At 52.0% G+C, this 27974-nt stretch overlaps 9 protein-coding genes across 9 annotated transcripts; 3 read left to right on the forward strand and 6 right to left on the reverse strand.

Moving 5' to 3' along the window:
* Nucleotides 1-1768: 1768 nt before the first annotated feature.
* Nucleotides 1769-6338, reverse strand: BGZ61DRAFT_337627 (CHAT domain-containing protein; the record flags this gene model as incomplete). Its single annotated transcript, XM_046239062.1, has 2 exons — nt 1769-4395; nt 6023-6338. 2 exons carry the CDS (start codon nt 6336-6338, stop codon nt 1769-1771), a joined length of 2943 nt encoding a protein of 980 aa, XP_046111669.1.
* Nucleotides 6339-7202: 864 nt separating this feature from the next.
* Nucleotides 7203-9631, forward strand: BGZ61DRAFT_543095 (heterokaryon incompatibility protein-domain-containing protein; the record flags this gene model as incomplete). Its single annotated transcript, XM_046255241.1, has 5 exons — nt 7203-7802; nt 7863-9116; nt 9228-9289; nt 9329-9478; nt 9515-9631. Exons 1-5 carry the CDS (start codon nt 7268-7270, stop codon nt 9629-9631), a joined length of 2118 nt encoding a protein of 705 aa, XP_046111670.1. The 5' UTR covers nt 7203-7267.
* Nucleotides 9632-10770: 1139 nt separating this feature from the next.
* BGZ61DRAFT_437203 (uncharacterized protein) lies at nt 10771-12017 on the reverse strand. Its single transcript, XM_046244083.1, has one exon. It carries the CDS (start codon nt 11973-11975, stop codon nt 10854-10856), a length of 1122 nt encoding a protein of 373 aa, XP_046111671.1. The 5' UTR covers nt 11976-12017; the 3' UTR covers nt 10771-10853.
* A 619-nt stretch (nt 12018-12636) lies between these two features.
* Nucleotides 12637-13571, reverse strand: BGZ61DRAFT_525100 (thioredoxin-like protein; the record flags this gene model as incomplete). The annotated part of the gene is made up of 2 exons (XM_046252704.1): nt 12637-12956; nt 13007-13571. The coding sequence occupies 2 exons, from the start codon at nt 13569-13571 to the stop codon at nt 12637-12639; spliced, it is 885 nt and encodes a 294-aa protein (XP_046111672.1).
* A 420-nt stretch (nt 13572-13991) lies between these two features.
* On the reverse strand, nt 13992-14646 carry BGZ61DRAFT_437207 (uncharacterized protein). Its single transcript, XM_046244084.1, has one exon. The coding sequence runs from the start codon at nt 14577-14579 to the stop codon at nt 14277-14279; it is 303 nt and encodes a 100-aa protein (XP_046111673.1). The 5' UTR covers nt 14580-14646; the 3' UTR covers nt 13992-14276.
* A 1125-nt stretch (nt 14647-15771) lies between these two features.
* BGZ61DRAFT_336964 (uncharacterized protein) lies at nt 15772-19112 on the forward strand (the record flags this gene model as incomplete). Its single annotated transcript, XM_046239012.1, has 4 exons — nt 15772-17008; nt 17483-17910; nt 17966-18155; nt 18214-19112. The coding sequence occupies 4 exons, from the start codon at nt 15772-15774 to the stop codon at nt 19110-19112; spliced, it is 2754 nt and encodes a 917-aa protein (XP_046111674.1).
* Nucleotides 19113-19156: 44 nt separating this feature from the next.
* On the reverse strand, nt 19157-20513 carry BGZ61DRAFT_525104 (uncharacterized protein; the record flags this gene model as incomplete). The annotated part of the gene is made up of 3 exons (XM_046252705.1): nt 19157-20126; nt 20181-20267; nt 20332-20513. The coding sequence occupies 3 exons, from the start codon at nt 20511-20513 to the stop codon at nt 19157-19159; spliced, it is 1239 nt and encodes a 412-aa protein (XP_046111675.1).
* A 401-nt stretch (nt 20514-20914) lies between these two features.
* BGZ61DRAFT_437216 (uncharacterized protein) lies at nt 20915-23438 on the forward strand. Its single transcript, XM_046244085.1, has 2 exons — nt 20915-21039; nt 21097-23438. Exons 1-2 carry the CDS (start codon nt 21036-21038, stop codon nt 23208-23210), a joined length of 2118 nt encoding a protein of 705 aa, XP_046111676.1. The 5' UTR covers nt 20915-21035; the 3' UTR covers nt 23211-23438.
* A 611-nt stretch (nt 23439-24049) lies between these two features.
* On the reverse strand, nt 24050-27790 carry BGZ61DRAFT_337606 (uncharacterized protein; the record flags this gene model as incomplete). The annotated part of the gene is made up of 2 exons (XM_046239059.1): nt 24050-26957; nt 27036-27790. 2 exons carry the CDS (start codon nt 27788-27790, stop codon nt 24050-24052), a joined length of 3663 nt encoding a protein of 1220 aa, XP_046111677.1.
* Between the last annotated feature and the right edge of the window lie 184 nt (nt 27791-27974).

A 27974-nucleotide genomic window follows, 5' to 3' on the forward strand; every position in this document is an offset into this window, starting at 1 on the left:
GTGAGCAGGGATACCCTGGTCGTAAGTGACTGCCTGCTCCAATGCCCGGGGGAGCTTGTATTCGGAAATAAACTCCCAAGCCTTAAGTATAGGGAGAGCGAATGGTTGCATCAGGGCTCGTTGATCTAGCTCCAGGGGGGCGTTGCTCATAATGGCTGAGAAACTCGACCTCACAGGGTTGAGAAACTGCAAGAAATGAGTACATGAGAGGGTAAAGATAAACTAAGTGAATTAGAAGCTCTATTTTTTTTTTTTAGCTTTACATAATATCATCAGATAGATCAAAGCCATATAGTATTCTCAAACAATAGAGATAAACAGCCCCTCGATGAGGGAACCTAGTGTTTGAATTTACTGCATTTTCGTTGCGCGCACGTCACAGTTGCCAAGGCCCAAGTTTTGGGTTTCAAGCTGCTTTTTTCTTCTCTGCCGGAATCCTGTCTAACTTTTTCGACTCTAACCTTGATGAATGGCAAGGTCGTTGACTGCAGACAATAGGGTTGAAGTCAGAGGGGTTGAATGGAAGCTTCAGGCAGAGACCGGTGGGCAACAACCTTATTGTTCAGCTACTGTTTCTTCTGGTGCTGGGTGTAGCCCTTATTGTTTATTCCTACTGTTTGAGATTACTGTATGGCTTTGATCTATCTGATGATATTGAGTAAAGCTAAAAAAACCAAATAGAGATAAACAGCAAGTGCTACATCCAGCACCAGAAGAAACAGTAGCTGAACAGTAAGTTTGTTGCACACTGGTCTTTGCCTGAAGCTTCAATTCAACCCTTCTGATTTCAACCCTGTTGCCTGCAGTCAACCAATCCAACTTCTCTCTGCTCCCTCAAGGTGAGCAAGTTGCCGGCACAAGGTTAAAACCTGTATGAATATATAAGTAGTCAGTTCAAGAAGCTGAGTCCTGACTCTTTCCCTCCTTCACACATCATCTCTCATTCATCTCTCCCTTTGAAAAGCCATCATGCCCGCAACAAGAACTCTAGTCGGCCCGGCCGACGTTACAAGCCCAGCGTCTGCAGTCAACAACCTTGAGATAGGAACCTTATTCCGAGCAGTAAGGTATAAGAGAGACTGACGTCTCACGTCGTTGAAATACCAACTTCCCTTCCAACAATCATCTAATTTCGTTAACTTTCATCATGGAGACTACCATCATCCGTACAGCTCTTGTTAAGAATGACGAAAATTCCTTAAAGAATATGGGCTTTTCAGCCATTCACTCCACTATGCAGCACGCTTAGATACAGATCACGTTAGCTATTTTCGGATACAGCTTATTCCTTGACGATAGGGATAGAGTCGATTCGCAAGGAAATGCAGTCATCGGTATAGACCATGGCTTTATACGGATAGAGAAGGCCGCGCTGCTGAAGTTGACCGAAGACGTCGAATACAGTAACGATACAAGGGGCCGGGAGTTTATCAAGGAAATTGGCGAAAAGATGTACAAGCCCTGGTTCCAGGAGCTGATGTATTGTATGGAGGTGGTGCGGATAATAGTCAGCTAGGGCACTGGCTAGAGGGCGGATTCGGATGACTTGGATCTTGGGGCGTTCTGGAAGTTGGGTCGTGGGGTTTGTGAGTAGATACAAAGGTTAGAATAGCTGCAGGGCGAAAACGTTAGACAGGATTCCGGCAGATGAAAGAAGAACAGCTTGAAACCCAAACTTGGGCCTTGGCAACTGTGACGTGCACAACGAAAATGCGGGAAATTCAAACATCAAGTCCCCTCATCGAGGGATTCGAAGCTCTATAATAAATTAAACTCCAAAATGAATGTATGGGACCCAGTATAAAGGCCTCAATACTTCACTATCATCTACTAGTTTGACATCTCGCAACAGTCGATCGTCTTTAGAATCCTCCCGGCTCACACTGCGAGTAGTAGTTAGCTCTCCTGGGCTCCTCTGTAGTTTCTCTTCTCTTGCTGTACATAGCCAACGGTCTCGCAAATTTCGAACAGCAGTATGGAGCCCTATACAAACTGATATATCCGTCATGTTGCCGCGCCGCATCTCTTTGTATATGCTCACTGCTGTATCCACGCATTGCTCATCATAAACCTCCCATAACGTTCCTATCACATGGCGGAAGCCTGCAACCTGACAAGCTCCAATCAAATGAATGCTCTCGTCAACAAACTTGTCGTTTTTAATTCTACCAGTCCCGCAGGCTGACAAGTAGGCGAGAAAGGGTGAGTGCTTGTGTAGGTTCAACTCCAACAGATTGGCTACTGTAAGAGGCTCGTTTCTTCCCTCTTCCAATAACAAATAGCTGTTCGATGGATCATTCTCATTTGTGTAACCGTGACCAGCGAAGTGAAATATTCTGCAATCATTCAAGTATGATAAAATCTCTTGCTTGCGTCGCTTTGGTTCGACTGTCGTGAGGTTCATTGTGACACAAAGCTTGCGTACTTGTTCAACCTCCTGTCGCGCAAATTGGAGATGAGCACTTCCAGGAGTGTCTTCCATAGCAACAAGGAGTGCCATTGCCTGACTTGACACGGAAACACTTGTTTGTCGGCGGCCAAGAATCATAGCCCGGATCGAAGAACTGTAAGAAGACACAACCCTATCCAACACAGTTTCGGATGAGTTTCGTAGATGGTATCCAGCTGCATGTAGAGGAAACTTGCAGAGAGCGCCCGTAGGAATCCACCAGATATGAGGCCACTCGGCGTTGACGGGAGGTTTAGTGAACCCCAAACTGATGAGGATCGGATGTACAACAACATCCCATAGCCACTCTAAGGTTTGTGTGCCTCCTAGGCTCGTCTGGGCCTTATCTCTTATTTCGCGTCCGCTGAGTTTCGGCAGCGGTACATACCGTATCTGATGTTGCTCAACTATTATCGCATCGCAGCGGAGCACACTGACATTGATGACCACGATTGGACCGAGTCCCGCAGCCTCCTGCATCCTGGAAGCACTCGGAGCCATCAAAAATTCTTCAAAGCCGGGACTTTCGCGAATCTGACCAAGAATCTCGTCGAAGTATTTGTCCAAGTCGGGCCCTGAGGACTGTTGGTTTGTATCTGTCGGCTTCCGCGTGTTGGACTGCTCCAGTTCCTCTCTGACGTTGGTGAACTTCTCTGCCAACTCAGGGTGCTTGTCTCGGAGTTCGAGAACATCAGCTCGTACATCCTGGATAGACGTTGCAAGAACACCACGACCTTGTTCGAGGAAGCTTAGTGCAACTTCTGGCCTTTGGCCGGAGCCTAAAGCTGCCGATGCAGCCTCACAGGCTAGTCCGGCGACTTGACTGATCAAGTGTTGCTTGTCAGAAGTATCCAGCGACCGCAAGACCAATTGCGGAATAAGGCGAATGGCGGCATCCGCAGCTTCGAACGCTTGTTGCCACTTAGAACCGACCGCGAGCCAGAAAATGAGTTCCCTGCTAGCATGTATCCGAATAATCAGTGGCGAGCTAGGGAGCTCAATTGCGGCTTGGAAACACGAAAAAACTTCATTCAGGGCCGTAGGCTCCTTTGTGAAGATGAATCTCTCGGCAAGTATGGCGCCGAGGTTGCTAAGTCGTCCAGCCCGATCAGGGTGATTGTGAGAGGTCGCATCGACAGACTCACGACAGTATCGAATCGCTTCGTCAAGATCAGCCATGCTACTTTTCATCTTGTGTTTTTGAACCATCAAAGCACCCAAGTTGTTTAGACAAGCCATTCGGAGGGCATGGCCTGTTGGTGAAGCGTCTAAAGCTTGTTTTCCAACATCAAAGGCCGTCTTGAAGTCGGAGTCGAGTTCGGTCCTCCGATATCTCTCACAAAGTCGTCCTCCAAGGTTGAGCAATCGCCCAATCCTATCTGCGTCGTCTTTTGGTGTTGCATCGACGGATTCCTGGGCAATCCGAATGGCTTCATCGTGGTCATCCACGACACCTGTCCTCGAATATCGGTCACTGAGGCGTATAGCAAGGTTGTTCAAGTAAACCGATCTGTTAGGATGATTCGTCGGGGTTGCGTTGGAAACTTCGCTACCAATTCGAATGGCTTCATCCAGGTCAACCACTCGCCCGATCCTGGAATATCTTTCGTATAACCAATCCCCGAGGTTGCTTGATCGAATCGCCCAATCTGCGTGAACTCTGGGTGTCGCATCAACTGATTCCTGAGAAAGTCGAACACATTCATCGAGATCGTCTTTGTTTCTCGTCATAGAGTATCGACCACTGAGACAAATTGCGAGATTGCTCAAATATCCCGGGTGGTCGGCATCATCTTGCGGGCTTCTGCCAACAGCGTCTCTCTGAGCTCTAATGGCTCCCTCTATATCAGTAGCTTCTCCCAGCGCCGAGAATCTCATTTGAAGCAGGTTTCCAAGCATACTGAGTCTTGATGGAAAACGTGGATCACTTTCGAACGTTGCCTCAACTGATTCTCGTCCTAGCTGGATCGCTTGTTCCAGACAATCTAAGTTCCCGGTTCTTGAATATCGACTACTCATCTGCGAGGCAAACGAAATAAGGATTTGTGGTTTGAAAGTGTCCTCTGCCGAAACTTCCTGTAGAGCCTCCGATATGATTTGGACAGCCTCGTCCAGGTCGGTCATTGCTCCTGTCCTGGAATGCGTTTTGCCTAGCAACACGCCAAGATTGTGGAGAATTTCGATTCGATCTCGCGACGAAGCTGAAGTTTGGCCAAGAGCCTCTCGCGTTATCCGAATTGCTTCTTCCAAGTCAGAGGGTTTACCGTACTTTATACTTGTCGTGGAGGTGACCGCCAACATTACTTAACCGGATCGGCCGATCAGGATGGCCAAATGGTGTGACTGCCACAGTTTCCCATCCAAGCCTCAAAGCTTCTTCAATGTCGGCAATTTGTCCTTTCCTTGAAAATCGTTCACTCAACAAATTCGAGAGATTCGTTGAACACCGTGGCGTGTCTGCGTGCCCTGGAGGAAGCGCATCAACAGCTTCCTGAGCTAAACGGATTGCTTCTTCCAAGTCGTCGGATTTACCCAGCTTCAAATATCTGGCACCAAGCCATGCTCCCAGGTCGCTTCGAAATCGTGCCCGATCGCTATGCCCTTCCGGAGCCATAGCGAGGGCTTGACGTCCCAGCGAAATTGCTTCCTCAATATCTGCGGTTCTTCCAAATCTAGCAAATCGTTCCCGAATGACGGTTGCTAGGTTCATTAGTCCTGTCGGTTGGTCGTTTTGGCCTTGTTGTGGTGCATCGATAGCCTGTGTTCCAACCCTGATAGCCTCTGAAAGATCCGATGCAGATCCCTTTCGTAGATATCTTTCGCCGAGCAAATAGCAAAGATTATTCAATCGCCTTGCAAAGTCTTGTCGATCTCGGTTGCCAATTTCCAGCCCTTCCCGCATAACCCGGATAGTTTCCTCAAGATCAAATAGTGCCCCTGTATTTTTGTACAAACTCACTAAGCGATTTCCAAGGGTAATGAAGACAGCTTGATAGTTTGGATCGTCTCTTGGGGTTGCATTGACAGCATCTCGTGCCGCTTGAACAGCGTCTTTGATGTATGTGACAGTTTTTGTTTGAAAATATTTGGCTGCAAGTCGGTCGCCAAGATTTGTCAAACTGCCAGCACGATTTGGATGACTTTGAGACATAGAGTTGACAGCGTCCCTTCCAATCTGTAGTGACTCTTCAAGATCGCTTGATGATCCTGTGATCCGGTATCGACTGTAAAGGAATACTCCGAGATTTTCCAAGCACGTTGCTCGATGCGTATGACTCTCCAGACTCAATCGCCAGGCTTGACGTGCCAAATCAATTGCTTCATCAAGGTCCTTGAGAGTCTCCTGGGGGGAATCCGACTTCGCCGCTCTAAAACTCAATCTGGCTGCTAGGTTGATCATCTGCAGTGACTTTTCTAAGTCGTCGTCCTGAGTCGACAACAGGGCTTCTCGCCCTATTTGAATGAGGTTGTGAAGGTCGCCCATTGATTCTCTTCTTTCATATCTGCTACCAAGCATGATACCCAGATTTTTGAGGACTGGAAATCGGCCTAATCCATCTTTGTCCACTGCACCAAGTGCTTCTTGGCTGACTCGGATTGCCTCTTCAAGATCGGTGATTTTACCTGTATGTTTGTACATAGTATGGAGAACAGCTCCGAAAGTGACTAAGCATTCTGAATGGTTTCGATGATGTGGCTGAGATACCTGAGAGGCCTCTCTAGTGAGCTGAACCGCCTTTTCAATGTCAAAAACAGCTCCTGTTCTGAGATGTCTGTCTTCAAAACGAGATCCAAGGTTGGCTAATCGCTCTCCTCGACCTGGGTGGGCAGGGGGGGTCGCGTTGACAGCTTCTAGTCCAATTTCGATCGACTCGTTGAGATCGGTCATATTCAGCGTGTTTGAATATTTCATGTGCCAGAGTGAGCCGAGGTAACTCATCATATTCGGCCATTCTGGATCATCTTGGGAGGTCTTGCGAATATCCCCTCGTACCAATTGGATGGCGTTTTCCAGCTCTTCCATTCTATAGATTGAATGCTGGTCGAACGTGTGGCCTCGGTTTTCTTTCTCTCCACACTCACGTACTATTCATGCTCATACGTGGAAGGTTCGCGCAAATATCGGCGCCAGTGGCAGTTGAATAATAAGAGATGAAAGATGGAGATCAATGCTTACTGCGGCTAGAAACGCTTCTTATCCTATCGCACATGCACATGGATAAGCCAGGTAACCAGTAACAAGTGTGAAATGGTCAAAAGTGCATTTGCCTTGTAACGTAGCATGTACACGTATGTACACATAAGGCTGCAAGGGTCGATAGCCAGCCCTTTGTAGGGGTACCTCCACCCAAGCAATCGTTCCGAGTCGTAAAAGCAGGAGCATTAACAGGCAAACTAGTATACTCGCAGCACCTGGCTAGTTACAGAAACCAAGCGTGAAATGGTTCTCCCGATAACTCATCGCCAAGACTGGAGCGAGTTCAACTTGGTGCTACTAATCTGCAATGTCGTAGTCTCTGACCTACCCCGCAAACCCGGGAGAAAGAGTAATGAGTAGGAGACTTGGCTTGACCATCAGGCTGTGCGTCCCACACCATCATGCATGCATGATATGAGCTGGATTAAAATAGCACGGCATTGTTGCCCATAATCACGCGGCTCGGGATTTCTTTTTTACGCCGCGCAAGACTGTGCTCATAAATTGGGCTGTTGGGCACTCATCTTAGGTTTATATCACTTGCTTCATTCATGAGTATTATCAAACTCATTTCTCCTCTGGTGTCACATTATTTCCACACAACCACTGAAGAGCCAAATATGACTCCTTTGAATCTGGATTCTCTGCCATTCCCACTTGGGAAGACGGACGAAGATGCTCGTAGGGATCCGATACTTTGCACAACTTGCTTCAACATCCACCCCTCGTCAGCCCGTACTGCTGTACTGAGCCCTCAAATACGAATGCATGAGCGCAGCAACTGGGATGGTGCCATAAGGGCAGCTCAGCTTATTGATGGAGTTAAGGAGACGGATCGGCTTGTTCTTGAAGCAACTCTACCCAAGTTGGTATCGTGGAATGTTGAAATAAATGTCGTTGATATGTCAAGGTCATCATCGGGCTGCGCAACTTGCTACCTGCTTAAAGAGGCCCTGAGAAAAGTATACAATGGGGTCTTGAATCTCGATGACTCAAGCTTATTCCTTGACGTTGTGTTTTGCGAGAAGATTGCCCTTCGCATTGGAGTAAAGCGGGAACCTGAGGATGAAGAGAGTGAAATCCTTTTACTTTGGGAACATAGAACTCTGGAACCAGTGGCTGGCTTGGAAACCTTTGAGCTCTACACTCTCCCTGGTGAGTCTTCAGTTTCGGCTGCTAAGGCATAGTTTCATGAGATGTACTGACATTTGCGAGGATCCCCTTCTCCGTGGCCCACGGTGGGATGTCTCATGAATCAAGAGTTTCCGCGCTCGTTTTTGGCTCCTTGGTTGGGCGGGCTTGCTGGACACGTCTCATCGGACCCTGGCTCTGATAATTGCTTCAGTACCATCAAGAAATGGATCAGGGATTGCAAAAGGAACCATCCCGTCTGTGCAGAAGCAGACAAAGCAATGGCAACTCCCTTCTATCCCAAGCGAATAATCAGCATTGGGCCTGATCTGAATAAAGAGATCCACCTCCTGGAGAGCAACAACCAGATCCAAGGACCATACATCGCGCTTGGTCACTATTGGGGGAAAAGCGGACGTTTGGCCTCAACAAAGGCCACAACAGAGCCACAATCGAGCAGAGTTTCTTACGACGGGCTCCCGCAAATCTTCCAAGATGCGATTGAAATTAGCAGGAAGTTGAGTATCCACTATATCTGGATCGACGCGCTGTGCATCGTTGAAGATGGTGAAATCGATTGGGAGATTCAAACCGCTGAGATCGCCTCCATTTATAGCCATGCCGAAATGGTTATTGCTGCAACCGGATCAGTTGGTGATGACGGAGGCTGTCTCTTTCAGAGAAAACAGTTCGCGACAATTGCCGGGACTTATCCAACTGGGAAACCATTTGAGATATACGCACGCCAGTCAAACTCGCATGACCAGTTCAAATGGGGACCCTACGACATCGATGATTTCACGGGCTCATCTAAAGTCCCACACGACACCCACTACCCACGTTCTTGGTGCTTCCAAGAGAAACTTCTGAGTACTCGAATCCTACACTTCACAAAAGACGAGGTTATTTTTGATTGCTTGGCTGGGATCGACTGCGAGTGTGGAGTGCTTTTCCAATACGAAGATAACCCCTTGCTTCCACATCGTCGCATTCTCAAAACCGGTCACAAGCATGTGGCCGGCCGCACGAGTTATCGGCCCTCTGAAGATTCCGAGTTTTACAAAGGAGTCACGTTTAACGAAGACGACGATGAATTCGCGAATCATCACGAGCGTTGGCGAGATCTGATTGTCCAATACTCTATGGACATTGAAAACGAACTCGACCGTCTTCCTGCGATAGGCGGTTTGGCGTCTAGATGGGCAGATGGGCAAACTGGGAGATACTTTGCTGGACTCTGGGAAACGGATTTGTTGAATCACCTCCGGTGGTACCCGGAGAAAGACGAAACCAACGAGACCCAAAATATCGACAGTGAGCTCGGATACATCGCACCGAGTTAGAGTTAGGCCAGTATCAACAGAGGCGTAACCTAGGGGGTCGCTACCTTCGAAACCACTCAGTCGTTTGTACAGGTCGACTTCAATAGCACTACATGTGGCACGAGAGACCTCAGCCCGTTTGGAGCGGTTACGTCTGGCCATATCTTTCTCACTGGCACAATTCTAAAGGTTAGCCTTTTAATATCACATGGTAACGCCCGGCTCAAGAAAGATGGCCATGATAAGACCGTGGCGTTTAGGCGGCCAGACAATGGGTCTATTCTTCGGAAGCTCGAGTCTGGGGACTTCTTTTGTCTTCGGTATTGCACCAAAACCTGGACGCAGAACGCATATGACGATGATTGCGCATTGGTATTGGTAAAAGCAGATATGAAGGATCTGACTCGGCAACAGAAAGAAGTCCAAGAGAGTGACTTTGTGTACAAACGGGTCGGATTTATTTTGAATTATCCTTCAAAAGCCTGGGATCACAACCGAGATTCAGTCATGGTCAATATGTACATAGTTTAACGGTAGGGTGTAAACGAATTTTGATTTGAGCTTATATCGATCAACTCTTCCCCAGAATGTTCAACCAACCAGTCAGTGGTGACATTAGGCGAGTTGGCAATTTTGCCAACGACGATGTGAACCAAATATCCTGTGCTTTCTGGCATGGGGGCTACTTTTGGTAGTTTGGAGCCGCGCTGAAATTCTGAGAGATTTGGTTCGCGTCCCCTGGGCTGAGTTGTTAATATTCTAAACCAAAATCCTCAAGATAATTGAAGATGTCGGGCCCAGTAAGAGCACTGCGAGCTCCACCAACGACTGTGGTAGTCTCGGCTACCACAGCTTAATTTACAATAGAAATATAGTTAGTGCCAGATTGGTGTCCGAACGTTGAGTACTATAATATCTTTTACCTTTGGAGCTTAAAGGTAAGGTTTAAACGGAGGGAAGTATTCAGTACGTACGTAGGGTTTCCTATTGCCAACGGTCAGTAAGGTCAGAATAAAAAGGTGAGTGAGTCGGGGTTTTCCGGTCTTTGGGGATAAAGGTCATCTGATCAGACGCTTGCAGCTAGGATCGGTGGCTTCCTTCAACAGGAAATACCGTACCGGGTAGGGACCAGTAGCCTGACCTATTGGGACCATAAATTGGGATGGTCTTGTATAAGACCTGTTAGCAAGAGTCATCTCTTTTAGCTTCTCATTCAATTGACAGTCTTTTGGCCTATTCTTTTGAGACCTCTTAGAGATATATTTGATCAAATGGTATCAGCTGAGAAAGTCATCAATTTTGTTCAGTCAAGCTATTTATCCACATTTTGATCTTGACCCTATCCGACCTTTCCGTCACAGCACTATTGCGGTCATCACAGCTCTGCCTCTGGGTGGGTTGTGTGTTCTTAGTGCCCTCTGCTCACTCCCTCACTCATGAGAAAAAGAGCTATAGAAATCTACGTGTGATATAGCTCTATTGAATCCAGTTTTGCATCTCTTAGCACTGAGCGTGGGTACTAAGCGTGTGGGTCTTTGGTTGCTACTTTTATATGTTTGACCTGTCTGGCGATATTAAGGTTAGAGAAACGAAATCAAGTTTCTCTACTTATATCCGGCTCAGTAGCATTGGTTTAGGTGTTGCATTCTGACATACGGCTAACTTATCAGGTCAAAGTGGAATTGGCACTCCAACAGGAGGCATTGATAATAGCGTATATAGAGATGCCTAAATATGCCATTTTATCATTCATTCATGGAGTAAGTTCAACCTCATCTTCTGGACGCTCGTTCAAGCCCTGATATCTCATACTCTCCGCTATGCCAGCCAACTCAACCCGTACGACAGTTCTGCAAATTATGGCGCTGCCCACAAACCTAGCAATTATCATGACCGAGTCTACCACGCTGAAGAATAGGAGACTGGACATCACGAGGGTGCCAAAGACGACGTGGACGAGGATCCCCAAATTCAATAGCCACGATAATACGGGAAACCAGAGGGTTTCCTTCGGTCGCCATCGAAGGAACTTCGGGGACTGGAAAGCACAGGGAATAAACTCCTCAAGGACCCACGATGGGAAGCCATCTACTCGTCTCCCGGTGCGGTACTTGGATTCGTTCCCAGGCCGTACCGTGACGCGCAAATGCAGAACGAGCGATCCCCCGAGGTGAATTACCACGGCCAGAAATGCCCACAGAGGCAGCAGGTAGGTCGTCTGGGGCGCGAACCCCACGACGGCGTTGACTCCCAGCCGATACGTCAAATGCGCGATATTGGCAACAGCGCAGCCAACGAGCAGGTATTCGAGGATGCTGATCCACGGCCGCAAGTACGGACTCAGCAAGCCCATCCGCACGCCGGGGATCGTGTCTTCGGCCTCTCTGCCCTCGACATATTTCTCCAGCGTCTCGACAAATTCGCTCCCTCTGGCTATGTTCACAGCCGGGCTCCCGCCCGCCAGCAATACGGCTAGGAAGGGCCGCCTACGAGCCAACACGGCCGACTCAGCCGTCCGGCTGCCGAGGCTCTGCAATATCGTCGGCAGCAGACCCAGGATGACGGCGCTGGCGCCAAGCTCGGTCTTGCGAAACTCGGGAAAGTTGTTGAGGATGCATTCAATGAGCGGGGTGATGAGAGATGAGGGGCTGTTAGGAGGCTGGATGCGGTCGGTCCGATAAGACTCGAATTGTTTGGAACAGTTGTTGTGGATAATATCTTGTAGATATGTGTTCCAGCCGGGGAAGAATCGATCAAAATGGTGTGTGGAGGAGCACTGGGCCAGGGATGAAAACAGTGACGCCGTTGTCAGAGCAAGCTGCCATGGCTTCATTTTGAATGCGCGAACAAAATAATAAAGGAAGAGCTTTGCCATGTCAAATAGGATAAGGCCGGCCAGCACTCATACTAATCATTGCCTATGGGGGCCAAAAGTGCGAGGACAATCGCAAATACCTCATGTGATCAATCAAGAGTCACATTAATTGGGGGCCAAAGTCTGTGGAGTTGAATGGCTGGATAGCCTGCCCTGCAATTGTCATTTCAGGTCTCTAGCTACCTGCTCTATAGACATGTACTATTAGGCTGTCGCAGCTACAAATGGTCTCGCCTGCTGAGTCCATATAAATATCCCGTCCACTCGTGAGGGCGATGGAGTTGGTAAGCAGCGCGAGGAAACAATACGTTGCAATAAAGGAGGAAGAAACATGTATGACCATTGGATGCACACAGAGTTGTCAGGCGCCGCCTCACTTGCCTCCAAAACACATCTTCATTTTACCTCTTGACTAACCTAGCATACACATTGTGCATGAACTAGTATATCAGGGCCTCCAAATCGCAACCTCACATCGCTCTGATTCATATATACATAATCCCAGACGCCAAAAACTCCAATCATGATCTGTCATCCACCCAGGTGGCAGCCGTCATGGTACTCCAGTCCTACCCAATCCCTTCATAGTGGCCGCGTGGGTGCCCAAGGTACAAGTACAAGAAAAAAAAAGGCATTAGAAGAAGATGACACAAATGTGCTCCTAGTTTATAGATCCGCCTTTCACGAATCGTTCGGAAACCTGGACCTTGTCGTTCCCGCGCTCCAAGATTTTTGCGACCAGCTTGTCGTCGTTGTCAAGCGCAACAATGTCGTCGGCACCTCCAATGCTCACACCATTGATCATAATGTTGGGGACCGTCCTCCGGCCAGTGCTCTTTGCGAGCTGGTCTTGTAGAGCAGTCATCAAGGGGTGCTTGTCGAGCTCGACGACGTAGGGCTCGGGGGAGATAGAGTACTTTTCCAGCAGGATACCTTTGGCGCGCTTCGAGAAAGGGCAGTAGGACTTGGAGAAGATGATGACTGGATGGTTGTTAGCAGAGTGCCGCCACAAAGTCTGTCGTTTCACGTACCAGGGGCTTTGGCAAGGATGGAGGTGAGCTCGGATTGCGCCTCTCGCACTTCCTTGCTCGCCTCAGTTTCCTTCTCACCGGACTTAGCAGCGTCACTGTTGCCACTGCCACTTCCGCTTCCGCTTTCACTCTTCTCAGTTTTGTCCGTCTTCTCGGTCTGGCCATCTTTCTGGCCGTCTGCGGAGCTTCCAACACCAACGACCTGGCCGGGGGCATCGGGTCGCAAGCCGCCCTTCTGGTTGGCCTTTTCCTTGGCCTGCACCTCGGCGGCCTTCAGCCTCTCCTGCATCTGAGCGGCCATTTGGCGGTCATCGTCGTCGACATCGCCATCAGCATCCTTATCGGCGGGAATATGTCCAGCTTTCTGGCCGGTCTGGGAGTCCAGGACGGCTTCTCCTGCGCGTGATCCACCGTGCATTGCGTCTTTGGTCTTCTGGATAAAACCATGGGGGTTTTGCAGCTCGGCATCGTGGCCGGAGTCGAAGCCGGAGGTATAGAAGAGGATAAAGACAAATGTTAAAAAGGTTGCCAGCATAAGCAGGCGAACTCGACGGGGGGAGGGCATGGCGTCGGGAGGGGTGGTCTGTCGCAAGACCACACGAGGGCGTCGAGGGAGTCGGGTACGGGTGTTGGCTTGAACAGAGCTAGTCGGAGAGCTTCCGTGAGATGATCCACCGAGACAATCCCAAAAGAGTGAATTCAGTGAATGCGCGAAGCGAAAGGAACGTCACAGCGGTCGGCGGTCCGGTTCGTGGTCCTTTGGAGCATTGAAGTCAGGTTGTCGGAAATTGCTTGACGCCTTGACGTTCAGATAGGAGACCTGACCATAGCTCCTGGCCCGTATCTATAATTGGACGGACCCCGGGTCAACAACGGCGCGAGGTGGGGCTGGGCCGTGCGGCGTGTGCAAGAAACTGTGTGCGTACCTTAAGATGGCCCCGATGCGATGAGATAATGACGAGACTGGAAGAATAGATGCTCACACTTTGGCTATTATTTAATTGTATGTCGGAGCAAATATTGACTTAAGGTTAATGAGTTTAAACATTCCGCAATATCTGACTATCCAGTATGGGTATTGAAACCACCAAATCGAAATGACACCACAAACTCCCTCCCATCCCACCTCCATCACCATACTCCACCACATTAGAGTTCAATTTGTGCTGAGCCGTTCCCTTGTAAATTACAATCATCCTGATGTACCTCCATAATTAATCATTCCTGCTGCTCGAGTTAATCAGGGTTTTGGTCAATCCGTCACTTTAACTCACCTTGGAATCCCCATAATTTGTGTCACAGTATAAACAAAGCCTCGATAGTCATGACCATCTTCAGCGTCATGACTCTGACCTGCAGAACCATCAAAGCTCTCGGGAATTGCTCTCGCGCTTGGTTGCTCTTGTTCCTCGAAGAGAACATGAGGCGCTGAAGCAGGCACCTCCGGCTTTGCGTGATGTCGATGCATGAGTTGAGCATGGAGGGCTCTGTGGCGGTGGATGGCGGGCGCGGCGTAGATGCCCATGGCCCAGACAAAAAAGACCACGCAGAGAGAGAGTCTGAAGGAAGCCATGATTTATTAGCTGAAGGCGTTTGAAGTGAATTGGATTGTTCTTTTTGTCGATATCACTGGATTTGGCTGCTTCCTTGATGCTAACTTATACCTGGGCCATCGCCGTTAAATGTCCCACTTACACCAGCCCCTCCCTGTAATGAACGTGACGACAGATGATCCTTTCCCGTTCACTAGTCTCCCCGTGACGCCCTGCCGATAGTAATTTGAGGAATTCGAGGTCATTCTGAAACATCGTCTTTTATCTTGGTGGTAAACGGTTCACGGTATGACTGCCCCCAGCCGCCCCCGACAATGCGCCCACAGCCGCGCCGCAGATTGGCGCCTGATAGTGCGTCAAAGTCCACATGAACGGACCGATTTCTTGCACAATCCGACTTTCGCAATTCAGCAGCGTTTTTTACACATAGCATGGAGCCTTGGAGCCCGCCGCTCCCTGAGAGTCATTGGTGCTCCTCGAAAGTAAGGGTGGGAGGTAGCCTTGAGACATTCCCAACACTGAGCCCCTTCAAGGCTTCGCCTCCTTCACTCATCTTGGAAGGGGAGAGGAGCCAGGACGGTGGTGAGGGGTATCGAGTGAGGGATGCGCTGTAAGAAACCCGCCCTGTTTATTGAGCCCGATTTGCGAGCCAATATCTCATGATTCGCGGGCAAATGCGGTTTCTTGAAGACAAGCCTCGTCACCATCATTGCCTCGAGTCCGAACCCTCCGAGGCTTACAGCGGTGGACGGTGGGGCTTGCAGCGGGTTGTTTAAGGGATGACTAAGCGACCGGTAAATTCTGGGCCAATGAGAGCGTGCCAAAACTCATCTACCAGTGGCACTCTAATGATGCCAAGTTGCAATTGTACTAAACTTCTAGCGACTTCGATCCATCTGAATGAAGTGTCCTCTATCGTCAGATTGACTCATGATCGCGGATTTGCTGTTCTTTTCGCACCAAACACTCTCCCTTATAATCTCTTTGAGTTGAAGTTGGCTGGCCGATAATTCATCCCTTAATTCTCCCATGATACCCCCCTCGACATTATCCAGGCCCTGAATTCGCCCTCTCACCAAGGTTAACGCCCTGAAAGACTCCACTAAGACGCCACTGGGTGCAACGTCTAACCGCCCTTCAACCTCCAACCCTCCAACAACTCACCGCACATTCGGTTGACGAAGCGGGTACCGAATTTTCAGGTTCACAACGATGGCTCCCTCAAGGGCAAAGGCAACGACCTTGCCATTCCTCCTCGCCATGATATTTGGCGTATTGCTGTGCATTCTCGCAGCACCAGCCCAGGCCTCTTCCCCATCACAACCTTCGCCATCGGAGGATGTTGAGCTCATCTGCCACACCTCCAACCCAGACGAATGTTATCCCCGCGTGTTTCAACCAACGGACGAGTTCCAGACCGTTCGCGAAGACCAGGAACTCCCCAACGGCCTCCACGTCCGCCTCAACATCTGGACGGGCGAGAAGGAGGCCAAGATTAATGTTCCCGACGAGATCGATCCCTCGCTGGAGGGCCTGTCTGTGGAACAAGCCGTTGTCGTGGTGGATCCTCAAGAGCCCGACGCCCCTCCTGTCCCCAGAGGCGCGCCGAAGTATGAGACAGCGGGCAAGATCAAGGAGCCGAAACCGGAATTTGAGGCGGAGCCTTTTTTCCAGGCCGTGAAGATGTTGAAGAGCGGCGGTAGCCACGAGGGCAAGGCGTTTGATGTCGCGTTGGAAGGGATGGAGGACCTTTCTCACGACATCTACTACGGTCTTAAGATTACCGAGGACCCGGCCGTATTGAAGGGGTTGTTCTGTTTAATGGCTGATCAGGGAGTTCCCTCGACCGATGGCGCCACCCCTCGGGACCAGCAAGCGGCGGCCATCCTCGCCGGCGCGCTGCAGAACAACCCGACTGCCCTGAAGGAGGTAACCAAGGAATGGTCGAACATCATGGAGTTCAAATGCCCCCAGAATGGCAAGCCTTTGAGCGAGACCTTCTACTCCAGCTTCATGCCGTCCAACCCCGTTACTGGCGAGGACGCAAAACTCCCCGCCTCCAAGGCCAAGGCCAAGGTGGCCGCCATCAACGGCCTCATCAAGAGCGACTCCGTCAGGGCCGACTTCCTGAAGAGCGCCGGCATGCGGAACCTCCTCGAGGTGCTGGTTCCCGAGGGCAAGGAGTGGGCGACGGCGCAGCGAAAAGTCGGCCAACTAGTCCTCGACACCTTCCTGGACGAGGACATGGGCGCGAAGCTGGGCCAGTGGCCTAACACGCCCAAGTCCAGCGATGCCCAGTGCAGCACGGCCGACGGCCAGACGGACGAGGGCTGCTGGGACTACCACGTGGAAAGGATAATGAAGGCGAACAAGCGGGACAGCGGCCACTGGAGCAAGGACCTGCATAACCGGCTGGCCGTGGCACGAAAGAGCGGGAAGGTTGCGCCTAGTCATGGTGAACTATAGAGTTGGCATCAGTAATGAGTTGGTGATGCGGCTTAGGGACGACTATTAGGACCACACATCCCAAAACATTCGAATATATAGATTATGCCCGTCCATCTCTTTGATCCGAGGAAATATAAATACAAGCCTTCCGTATCATTTTGGACAGTCTATGTTCGCTTATATGACCTAGATGGTATGTTGTAAAATCGGCGGGTGCGTTGGTGGCCTCGCGAGCTTCATCACCCACCCAGTGTGAAGAGAATTTCACGTTACTGCTGCATCTCATCAACACCAACAACACACGAACCCTTACACCCTCTAAGCCACCACAACAGCAATTCCAGACTGCCATCTACGCGAAATTCGCAGCAGAAGTGAGCGGAGCAGAAAAAGATGTCGCCGTCGCCCGCCATCCAAGTCCGCCCCCACGCCACCAAAGGCCGCGCCCTCTACGCAGCGCAATCCTTCACGCCAGGCTCAACCATCCTCCCCTTCACGCCGCTGATCCTCCTCCCCGCGCTCTCGCACCTCGCGTCCGTCTGCGCGCACTGCCTCAAGCCCGGCACGCCCCGTGCCTGCTCGCGCTGCCACGCGGCCGCCTACTGCGACGCCGCGTGCCAGAGCGCCGCCTGGTCCGCCGTCCACTCCAAGGAGTGCAAGGTCCTGCGCCGCGTCGCCGCCCAGGGTCGCCCCGGATTGCCCACGCCTGTGCGGGCCGTCGTGCAGGCGCTGTTGAAGAGCGAGATTGGGGATGCCCTGCAGACGCTCGAGGGTAATGTTGAGGCGTGGAGGCAGAGTGGACGTTGGGCGGACATGGAGATGATGGCCATGGGCGCGAGTGCCTTTGCGGGCTTGGGGACCACGCAAGAGAATATCCAGAAGGCGGTTGGGCTGCTGTGTAAGGTATGGTTCTTCAAAACACCCGTTCACTTAAAATCAAGGCTCACGGTTGCCATAGATCCAGACGAATGCGTTTCATAGATACGACGCAGATCTCGGCCAGGTGGGTATCTTTCTGGAGCCCACACTCGCCATGGCCAACCACTCCTGCATCCCGAATGCCATGGTGCAATTCATCGGGAGAAAAGCAATCCTCAGGGCAGAGTCGCCGATTCAAGCTGGGGATGAGATTCAAATTTCTTACACAGGTCTGTCCTCGTCCACGCATGCTCATCAAATCATCGATTCTTATCTTACTCAATCTAGACTACACATATCCGTTATCCAAGCGAAGAGAAGCGCTGTCTCCATACAACTTCACCTGCCAATGCCCCCGATGTTCAAGAGACTTGAACATTTATCAGGTGTGCGCCCTGTCTCCTAACATCGACTTGAACCTTGCAAGTCTGGTATCCGACCTATCCAAACTCCGACGCCACCCAGCAACCACGAGCGATAGTAAAGCAGCGCTTGCAAACAAATACAGTGAGGATGTGGTCGAAATAATTGACTCGAAAGAAACTCCAAGCTTGCTTGATGAACGCCGAAGATATTTGCGAATCCAATATCGAAAATGCCAGCCGCTTGTCCGCGAAGGGTTTTGGGGTGTGTCGCCGCTGCCCCAGGTGCTGACCGAGATATCCATCTACTATGCAGAGGAAGGCAATTTTGTGTACGCCTTGGCCACAGCATGTTATGTGGCCACGTTCTGTGACCCATACCGATACGTGGCTCCATTTCATCCTGTTCGGGCGAAGGGTCTCTTTTTGATCGGCAAGTTGCTTGCCAACACAGCGGCTGATACAGCTGCCCTGAGCGCTTCCGTCAAGGCCATGGTATCCAAAGGGAATTTCGACCAGAAAGCCCTTCAGGCTCTGCAAGAAATTGACCAAGTATCCTTGTGTCAGATGTTGCTTCACATGATCATCCAGCAGACACCCGAAGGCTATGTTGAAGAGTGGGAGCTCTCTGTCTCAGCAAGGGAAATGCTAAGCGACATCGACCAGTTGCCGGGCCGGGATCAGGAACTTTCACTTATCAATGCTTGGAGACAAGATCCAAGCAGTGATCAGTCCCGTGCATTTTTCGACTATGCCGTTCTCAAGCAGATCGATGCTCTGGCGAGCCTTGGCCATGAGATTTTCATGACCGACTTTGGCGCGTAGATCAAACGTCGAGGCATGACTGAGAGGCGAGGAACTTTTTGCCTTCAATTGTCCTTGGCCTCCGTTGCTTCTTCATCTTTCTTTGCTTCTTCATCTTCGACCTTTGTTTCTCCGAATATCCCCGAGGACCGTCGGGCTGGGCGGCTCAAAAGTCCATTTCTCTTAATCGCACTAGCTGTGGGGGAAGAGTGTTGTGAACCGCCTGAGCTGGCGAATTCCGGTGTTATGGCTACGCGTTTCGGGGGGTTGCTGGTAGAATCGTCGTCACCATCCCTCAACAACGATGATCGTTTCATGTGAGTTCTTCCAGCGAACTGAAAGACGTTGCGGCGGTCTAGATCAGTCCTCAGCTGTCCGATATCTCCTTTCAACAAGGAAAGCTCCGATGCAAGTTCTTTGGCTGTTTCACCAGCCTCCCTCGCAATCTGCCTCGTCTTTACCAGTTCCTCCCTGAGACGCAAGTTTCCCTCCTTTAATTCGTCGAGTTCTGCCTTAGTCTTGGACAGTTCATCCTGAACAGCAGCATCCTGTTTCTTCCGCTGCTTCTCTCCAACACGGCGTACGGCGCGAATGTCCCCGTGAACTTTATCGAGTTCCCGCTCGAAGTACGACAGGACAGATCGAAAGGCGGATGCCACCTCGGAGTCTAGTACAAACTCACGCTGCGTATCGTCGGCAGTTTCGAGGGCTGATGCCTCTGTCTGGGGCTTTTGGTGCGAAGAGGGTTCGGAGGGTTGATCCGCAGGTGGAGGAGATGGGTCCCTAGGGGGGGATGATTGATCCCCAGGTGGAGATTGATCTCTAACCGTAGAAGATGGGTCCCTGATTGGAGAAGATTGATCGCTAGCCGGGGAAGATTGGTCGCTAGCCGACGGAGAACCGGGCACGTCTGCGTCTGCCGTAGTGGTGTCAACCGTCCATGAAAGAGAGTGCCGGATTTTAGGCTCAACCCTGCGGCGCCCATCGACAGTCGACTTGATAGCGACTGATTTGACGAGGAAGATGTATTGTCCACTTCGAAGAGTTAGTCACGACAAGGAATGCGAAACGTGTCATGAAGCAACGTACTCGTAAAGAACGTGGTTAGAGGGACTCTTCACACATCGTGTACCAAGCAATGCACTACACGAGGAGCATGCAATGTCTTGAAGTTTGCTGTTCGTAATAAACGGCGTTGATCAGCATGTGTTTGAGAGGTGCTCTTGTGACCATAGCTTACCAGCCCTTCAGAATGGTGTCGGCCTCTCCCATCCGCATGGCCCTGGACCTTGTCTCGAGATCCGGATGGTCGTTGACGTCGGAGACTTGAGCAAGGTACTTGTCGCCGAGCTGGATCCAGAGATTGTCGACGGTGCCCAACTTGACACCGCATTTGGCGCATTTGATGGCGGCAATAGCCATGTTTAGAGCAGGCGTAGAGGTGCCAGGAGGACGGATACAGTGTCGTAAGGGAGAAAAAGCAAAACAGACGTGGGAAATTCGGCGTAGCTACCCAAGCAAGGATCCAGCACCCCGCCAGTAAATGTTGTGTCGTCGACAAGGCGGTGACGCTCCTGATTGTCTGTGCAATTGGCATCTGTCGCGTCACCGGCCAGAAAGCGCGTAAAGTGCTTCACGGCCCAGTGCAAGGGTGATGTGGTGTTGATTGGCCAAGAGCTGCCAGCCTTCCAACGGCAAGATCCACCCGAGACCCGCTTGCCGTCGTTGACGAACCAGTGCACGGAAGGAACAGAACTTGCGGTACGTACCGCGTCCTTGCATGCGCTTGCAGCCAGCCTCGAAGTTTTTTGTTCAAGCGCAACAAGTACAGTGCAGGGTCTTGCATCTACAACTTCGCAGCCTTCCCCAAGCCCACTTCGCTCACCGCATACTGCTATCTTTGTTGACGGTGCGCATCGCTCGCACGCGTTCCAAGCAGTCGCCATGGGTAAGAAGTCCAGAAGAAAATCACAGCGCGCCGCCGAACATGCCCTCACCGTCCTAGGAAACCCTTCGCCCGCTGCTGAACCAGGCGCCCAGGTCCCTCACGCGAAGCCTCAAGATGCCTCCCCGCGCGCGGAGCAGCCCGATGAGACCAAACTCGTCGTCACAGAGGCCCAGGCCGACGACACAGAGCCCCAAGGCCAGAGCGACGGCAGCCTCAAGCGCGCAATGCCTCACGACGCCGATGACGCTGTCGATGATGGCGGCTGGCAGGTCGTGACTCGACCCAACAAGAAGCTCAAGAAAGTGCCCAAGCCTGGAAAGAAAAACTACCCGACCATCGCCTTCTCCCCCAATGCGCGCTTACAATCCAAGATCAATCTCTCCAACCTCCGCGACCTCGTCACCTACATTTTCGCCGATGGCCCAGGGCCTCAGTGGGTAGGCATCACCCATCGCCCCGCCTTTCGAAAGATCGTTGCCATCATGCTGCCTGGCCTTGAAGAGGCCATGTTTAAGTCATCCGTCGACTTTTCCGCCTACAGTAGCGACTCTCCCAAAGGGGAAAGCTCTGATTCACCGCCCGACGACTATTATCCCCGGCCGTTGAAGAAGGAGGCCCTCCCCGAGGCATTGCAACCTTTTGCAGACATGTTTCCACATCTATGGCCAGTCAAGACACCAGGTGATGACAGGCATGGAAAGATGCATTCTCCCTTGGCCGCGTTTCTCACCGCGCCCGCTCCCAAGGATAAGAACAACAAAAAAGCTGGTGTTAGACCTGCGTCCGAACCCCAAGGATGGAGAAATGAGAGGACTCGCATCACTGAATTCCTCTGCACAGCCGACGACCTAGCCGATAACGGATATCTCGTCCACCCAGCCCTACTACCGGAAGGCCTGCAAAAGGAGCAGTTCGTCGCCCCTGAGGGATGGGTCGTCACAAAAGTGGACAAGCTGGAGGATGGAGACGTGCCCGAGAAGGACATACAGCAAGGCAGCGTTACGGCAGGCCGAGAGGTCTTGGCCCTGGACTGCGAGATGTGCATGACTGGAGAGAACGAATTCTCGCTGACGCGCATCAGCGTCGTGGACTGGTCTGGCGAAGTGGTTCTCGACGAGCTGGTCAAGCCTGATAAGCCCATCACCGACTACGTCACCCAATATTCCGGCATCACAGAAGAGATGCTTGCTCCTGTAACGACTACGCTCCGCGATATTCAGAACAAGCTCCTCGACATCTTGAACCCCCACACCATCATGGTGGGCCACTCACTAGAATCGGACACCAAGGCCCTGAAGCTCACCCACCCCTTTATTGTCGACACTTCCATCATCTACCCGCACCCCCGAGGACCCCCTCTCAAATCCTCCCTCAAATACCTCGCGCAGAAGTACCTGTCTCGAGAAGTCCAGAAGGGCGGCGCTAGCGGACATGACAGCATCGAGGACTCCAAGACCTGCCTGGATCTTGTCAAGCAGAAGTGCGAAAAGGGCAAGGCTTGGGGAACTTCTGATGCCCAGGGCGAGAACCTCTTCCGCAGGTTGGCGCGAGCAGGTACTGCCTACAAGGCCCAAGGTGGAGAGGTTGGTGGCCTCGAGGTTGGAAAGACGAGCGCTGCGATCGATTGGGGTGACCCATCCAAAGGCGCAGGAGCAGGCGCGACGTACCAGCTGGGATGCAAGACGGACGAGGACGTGACTAATAACGTGATCCGAGCTGTCAAGGGTGACGACGACGGCCTCGAGATCCGCGGCGGAGGCGTCGACTTTGTGTGGGCGCGAATGCGAGAACTCGAGGCCCTACAGGGCTGGTGGAACCGCAATCGCGTGGATAACGCCTCTAGCGATGGCGGTCCTCCTCAGGACGACGTCGAAAGCTCTGCCCAGGAAAAGTCACCACTCGAACAGGCCCTGGTACGTCTCACCGAGCGCCTCACCCGGATCCACGAATCTCTCCCGCCATGCACCGCCTTCATCATCTTCAGCGGCTCTGGCGACCCACGCGAGATGGCGCGCCTTCAGCAGGTCCAAGCCCAATGGCGCAAAGAGTACAACACGCCCGGCAAGAAGTGGGACGAGCTGAGCGTCAAGTGGACCGACGTCGAGGAGCAGGCCCTTAAGGCAGCGGCGCGCAAAGCCCGGTCTGGCATCGGATTTGTCAATGTGAAATGAGACGACGACGAATTAATCCGAGGATAAACTTGGACGGGGAGAGGGTGATGCTGGCTGAAAACAAATTTAGTGAAATGGCTTGATGAGCCTGGACGTCGTGTAGGCACACGGCTTCAGGTTGTGATACCCCATGAGCAGCCAAAGTGCTGGATCTTTATTACGAGACATAGAGACGGGCCTGGAAATAAAAGGAATAAAGCCCACTGATCAAGATTATATAAGATTACAAGGCATATCATTACTACTCTCGTCGATGTCGGACGTGAAACTATGAACCCCCACTACTCTTCTCGGGGGGAACAATATCCAACTCAAGTCACATCCAAAAACTCGCTCAGCAAGGGTGCCTAAATCCCACGGAAATGATTCCAACCATCGCTGTGCTGGGCTGCGCTTTCCATTGCCTTCTTTTCCTCCGAATCCCTTCCCTATTGCCCCAGCTTTTTTGTTACGCCAACGCTAGTATGGACATTCTTAAACCGCCCGCAAGAAAGAGACAAGTTTCAAAACAATAACCCAGAAAAACGCCTAATCCCTTCGATCCTCCATAGCCGAGACCCAAGATTTCTGCGACGGCCGTGATCCTGACCAAAAGGCACGTTTTGCTTCGCATGGGGGCGGTGCGAGTGGGCATGCAAAAGTGCGTGTGTTGTGTGCGAGTAGTTCTATACATCGTGTACATTGGAGCCACCCAAAAGACAAAAAGAAAACATTATGTTGCTACCTGCTTCAGGTGCAAATCGAGTGATAGATGGTGGTTGATATAGGAAAGAACCTGTCCCCTAAGCAGGTTGTGTGATATACTGATGTAATCAGTCATGGTTTGGTGTGAAGTCGGCTCATGTTCGTGGCCGGGGAGGATCATCGACCACTAACTCGGCAGAGCTGCCAAGAAGGTCGACCTCGCGGTGTAAAGGGTCAACCTTGCTGATGCTATGGTGTGGCACCCTGCCGAAACTGGCAGGCCGTTCCTCTCGTCCTCCTTGGAGGTCCACCTGGGTGAATTCGCCAGGGAATTCCATGGATGAGTTGGATGACAACCGCTTCTGAGATCCCGTGCGCTCAAATGGGAGCCGTGACGATGCGGACAAGGTCGCCCGGTGTCGACTGGAGTTTTGGCTTGCAGAATCAGACCCTCCCATGTGCTTATCGAATGAGAGGTTGGATCCAGGCATAGTAAGACTGAGCAATGGTGCTGGGGCCTGTCGTTCGTGACTTCCAGAAGCCCGCTTTGAGCTCTTGCGCGGAATATCGGGAAGATCCATATCAGCAGCGACCTGGCGGAGCGCCGCACTGTGAGGTTTTTTCGACAAGGCCCTAGTTGGCTCCCTTGGGAACCTCTCGCCATCGCCGAAGGAGCGACGTGCCCGCTCAGCAACAGGGCTCTCAGGCTCTGAGTCTTGTGGGTCACCATTGTCATCAAGCAGGTCGCCCTCGTGATGTCTTGGTGAGCGCCTCGGAGGTTCGTCATCATCGTCTGAATCGATAGGGCCGTTCCGGAGCACACCCATGGCCACGGGAATACCTTCGGGTGGGGCCTCGCCGTTGAGGGCAGCGTTCCGTGCCATCATTGCAGGTGCTCTTGCGCTTCTGACGACTTCAAATCCCTTGCCCTTCTCCTTCGTCTTAGCACCGAACATGTTCCGTATCCATCCAGATGCCGTGGCAACAGGTCCTGTGGGATCCGCCGGGCCAGTTCCTAACCTCCTACCAGGTCCAGCGTTCAGAGCCGGACCGCGAACGCCATAGTAAAAGTCGACTTCACGGGTTGCATAATCGGGGCGGTTCGGGGGGAAGCTGAGTTGAGAGTATGCACCAGGAGGAGCCGGAGTTGCACCGCGGGAAATCTCCGCGCCCATATCAGTTGATTCGGCCGGGGTCCCAGCTCCAGTCTGGCTAAACCGTTTGGTTTCCGCGTTGACAGAGCCGGCCGGCATGTCCGAGTGTATCGAGTCGTTGAGCGTCTCACGGCGGCGTCGTGGCGGTCGATAGTAGGGGCCTGGAACCTCGGAGGGATCGGTAATCGATGTAGAGGGATGGTGGCGTGCGGCGGTGGGCGAAGGGAGGAAGGAAAATGTACTCGCCTCACCGGGTGTGTCTGGCATGTACGAGCTACCGCTGTCCATATTGCGCTGCATGCCAGTATAGGCGTCGATGCTATCGAGTGCCGAGCTCTGCCTGTGATGCGCAAGCATTCCACCCAGGCTTGCACCAGACTCGCTTCGTACTCTCCCGCTTGGCATGGCGTACCCTGACTTGCCGCTGTCATCGGCATCTAGCATTGCGGTGGTAGACAATTGGCTGGCTCGTGAAGGCCCAGCGCGATGCGTGACCCGACGTGACAGCTGCCGCATGCCGAAGATCTTGGACAATCCTCCTCGGGTTTGACCCTGCAGGTCGTCTCCGCCGGCACCCAGCATTCGTGCGACAACCTCAACGATCGTCTGAAGAGCGTTGAGGAAGAAGCCGAAAATCAGAGCGGCGCCGTGAACTCCCAAGATGACGTATCCAATCCACCCTTTCTGCCCCTCGGTGACGCCCAGGGAGGGCAAGAATGCAACCATTAACAAAATGGTGATGAGTCTCAATGAGCAAAATAGGGTGTGGTAAGCGTTCATCGACGTTGCAGACTGAAATGGACGGAAGGCGTGAATAGTGAGGATTTGGATGACCTCGCATATAGCGAGCAGCACCACCTGCGCGATACCGCTGGGTTGAACAGCACCAATGGCGACGCCGCGGATGAAGGTGATGAGAACCGGGATAAGGGCGTAGGCGGCGGCCTCGTCGGAGTATGTGTTGTATAGGGGACCATACAGGAGTACAGTCGGGAGATCATCGTAGAGAAATGATTTGGGTCGCGTCCTGATGATGAGGTAAAAGAGGTAGCAGGCAAATACAATCAGTAGAACGATGGTGACAACGGCAAGGCCGACAGTGGAGGCAGGGGAGCTGCCTGCAACCACTAGCTGAAAGCAAGAGAGCGCCACGATGGGTAGCAGAAAGAAGATGAAGACGATGCGGACAACGTTACCCACAGAGAAAGGGATATTCTTGGCACGCAGGTCTTCCTCGGGGGTGTTTCTGATTTTGCGGTAAAGCCACTGGATGAGAAATCCGGCCTGGATGAGGACAGTGACGCTCGCGATGCAGACACACAGCCAGATCATCATACCAGCCCAAGCATCCTCAACCTCAGCCATGCCGACCAGCTGGCCGACCTCCTGGAGTCCATATGTAGCATTAGTGATATAGATGCCATCAACGACACTCTGCCACGGGGGGGCTCCGGCAACAAAACTCTCATTGAACATGAGGGTCGACCAGGCCATCTGACTGACAATGGGCTGGTAGAAGCCAGGGTAGTCGAGAGTGAGCCCGCCGGTCAAGGCCACAAATTGGATATACTGCAAACAGTCGCCGAATCCCGGAGTGACCAACCGGAGCAGATCCGCATCGCGGCCGTAATTTGAGGTCCAGTGAAATATGTCGGACGAACCCCAGGGACTATAAATCGCGGAAAGGAGAATTGCAAATCCCGTGAAGAGAAGAATCACGAGTGGCAGGAACTTGAGGAGCCACGCGAGGCCGCCGAGATCGGGAGTGATGATTGCAGAGATGCATCCGATATCCGTAGCGGCCGCGTCGCCATATATGATTAGGAAGTTGGTGTCAATGGAGGCGAAGGCGTAAGATGAAAACATATCGTGTGTAGCATTAATTGAGGGTAAAGCATAAGGCATCGACCTATTTCAGAGCATCAGTTATCGCTTCTTTATCCAATAACTCACCACGGCGTCCGAGGGACTGGGACTGGGAACCTACAAGTTTGTGGTGTCAAAGACCGGAGACAATGGGCAGGTGCCGTTTACCAAACCCGACTCGCAGAAATCTACGGCGTCTCTCCATGGCTCGTAAGACAAAAAGTTCACCTTGCGGATAAGTGTTGTCGCCTTGGCATTGTTGGACGAGAGGTCGGAGCTGCGAATGATCTTGCCGTTGGTTTCATTGTCGTTCGTCCAGTACGGGTCCCCTGCAGCTGGAAGATCGGCGACGTTCTGGGAACCTGTTACATTCCCCCAGACGATAACCCGGAGGGTATGGCTGTCGTTTTTGGTGTCAAACACGGCATCTATTGCCAAAGGGATCCATTGTAGGGGATTGTTGTCGCTTTTGCGATAGGATTCGTCGAGGCAGTTTTGGATGGGGATTCGAACGGCGGTGGTGGGGGAGATGGCGAGTACAGCAAGGAAAATAACGAGAACGAGGTTCGTGGAGAGTCGTGATACGGTGGATAGTCGAGGGGGCCATGCCCTGCGTCTAGAACTGGTGCCCATGGTCGAGCGTGGAAGGCGCTGGGGAAGCGCAACAAAGGAGGATGGAGGAGAATCTACGGCAGTAGCGAGTGTCGTGGGCACAGAGCCAGACGGTTTAGAGATCGGGGGGCGTGCCGCATGTCGCCTTGTCGGCTCACTCTGACTGGGGTGACTATCGTGATCGTGGGGGAGGTGGTGACGACAGTGGTGGTGGTGGTGGTGGTGGTGGTCAAGCGAGCGCGCACCACCAGCGCTGGGATGCATGTTTCGAATGCAACCAGGAGCTATGAAAGAAAGAAAAAAGTAATGGGCGATAGCGAAGCGAAGCTGCAGACGGCAAATGAGACCTTGCGAGGACTGGGCCGGGGGGGAAGAAATCTGAGGGGGGCGGGTCGGCGGAAGGATTCAGGCGGCGGGCATCTTGCTGGAGGAGTCGACGGCCGCTGGG

Source organism: Ilyonectria robusta (genome assembly GCF_021365365.1).
Source record: "Ilyonectria robusta strain PMI_751 chromosome Unknown BGZ61scaffold_1, whole genome shotgun sequence".
NCBI lineage: Eukaryota > Fungi > Ascomycota > Sordariomycetes > Hypocreales > Nectriaceae > Ilyonectria > Ilyonectria robusta.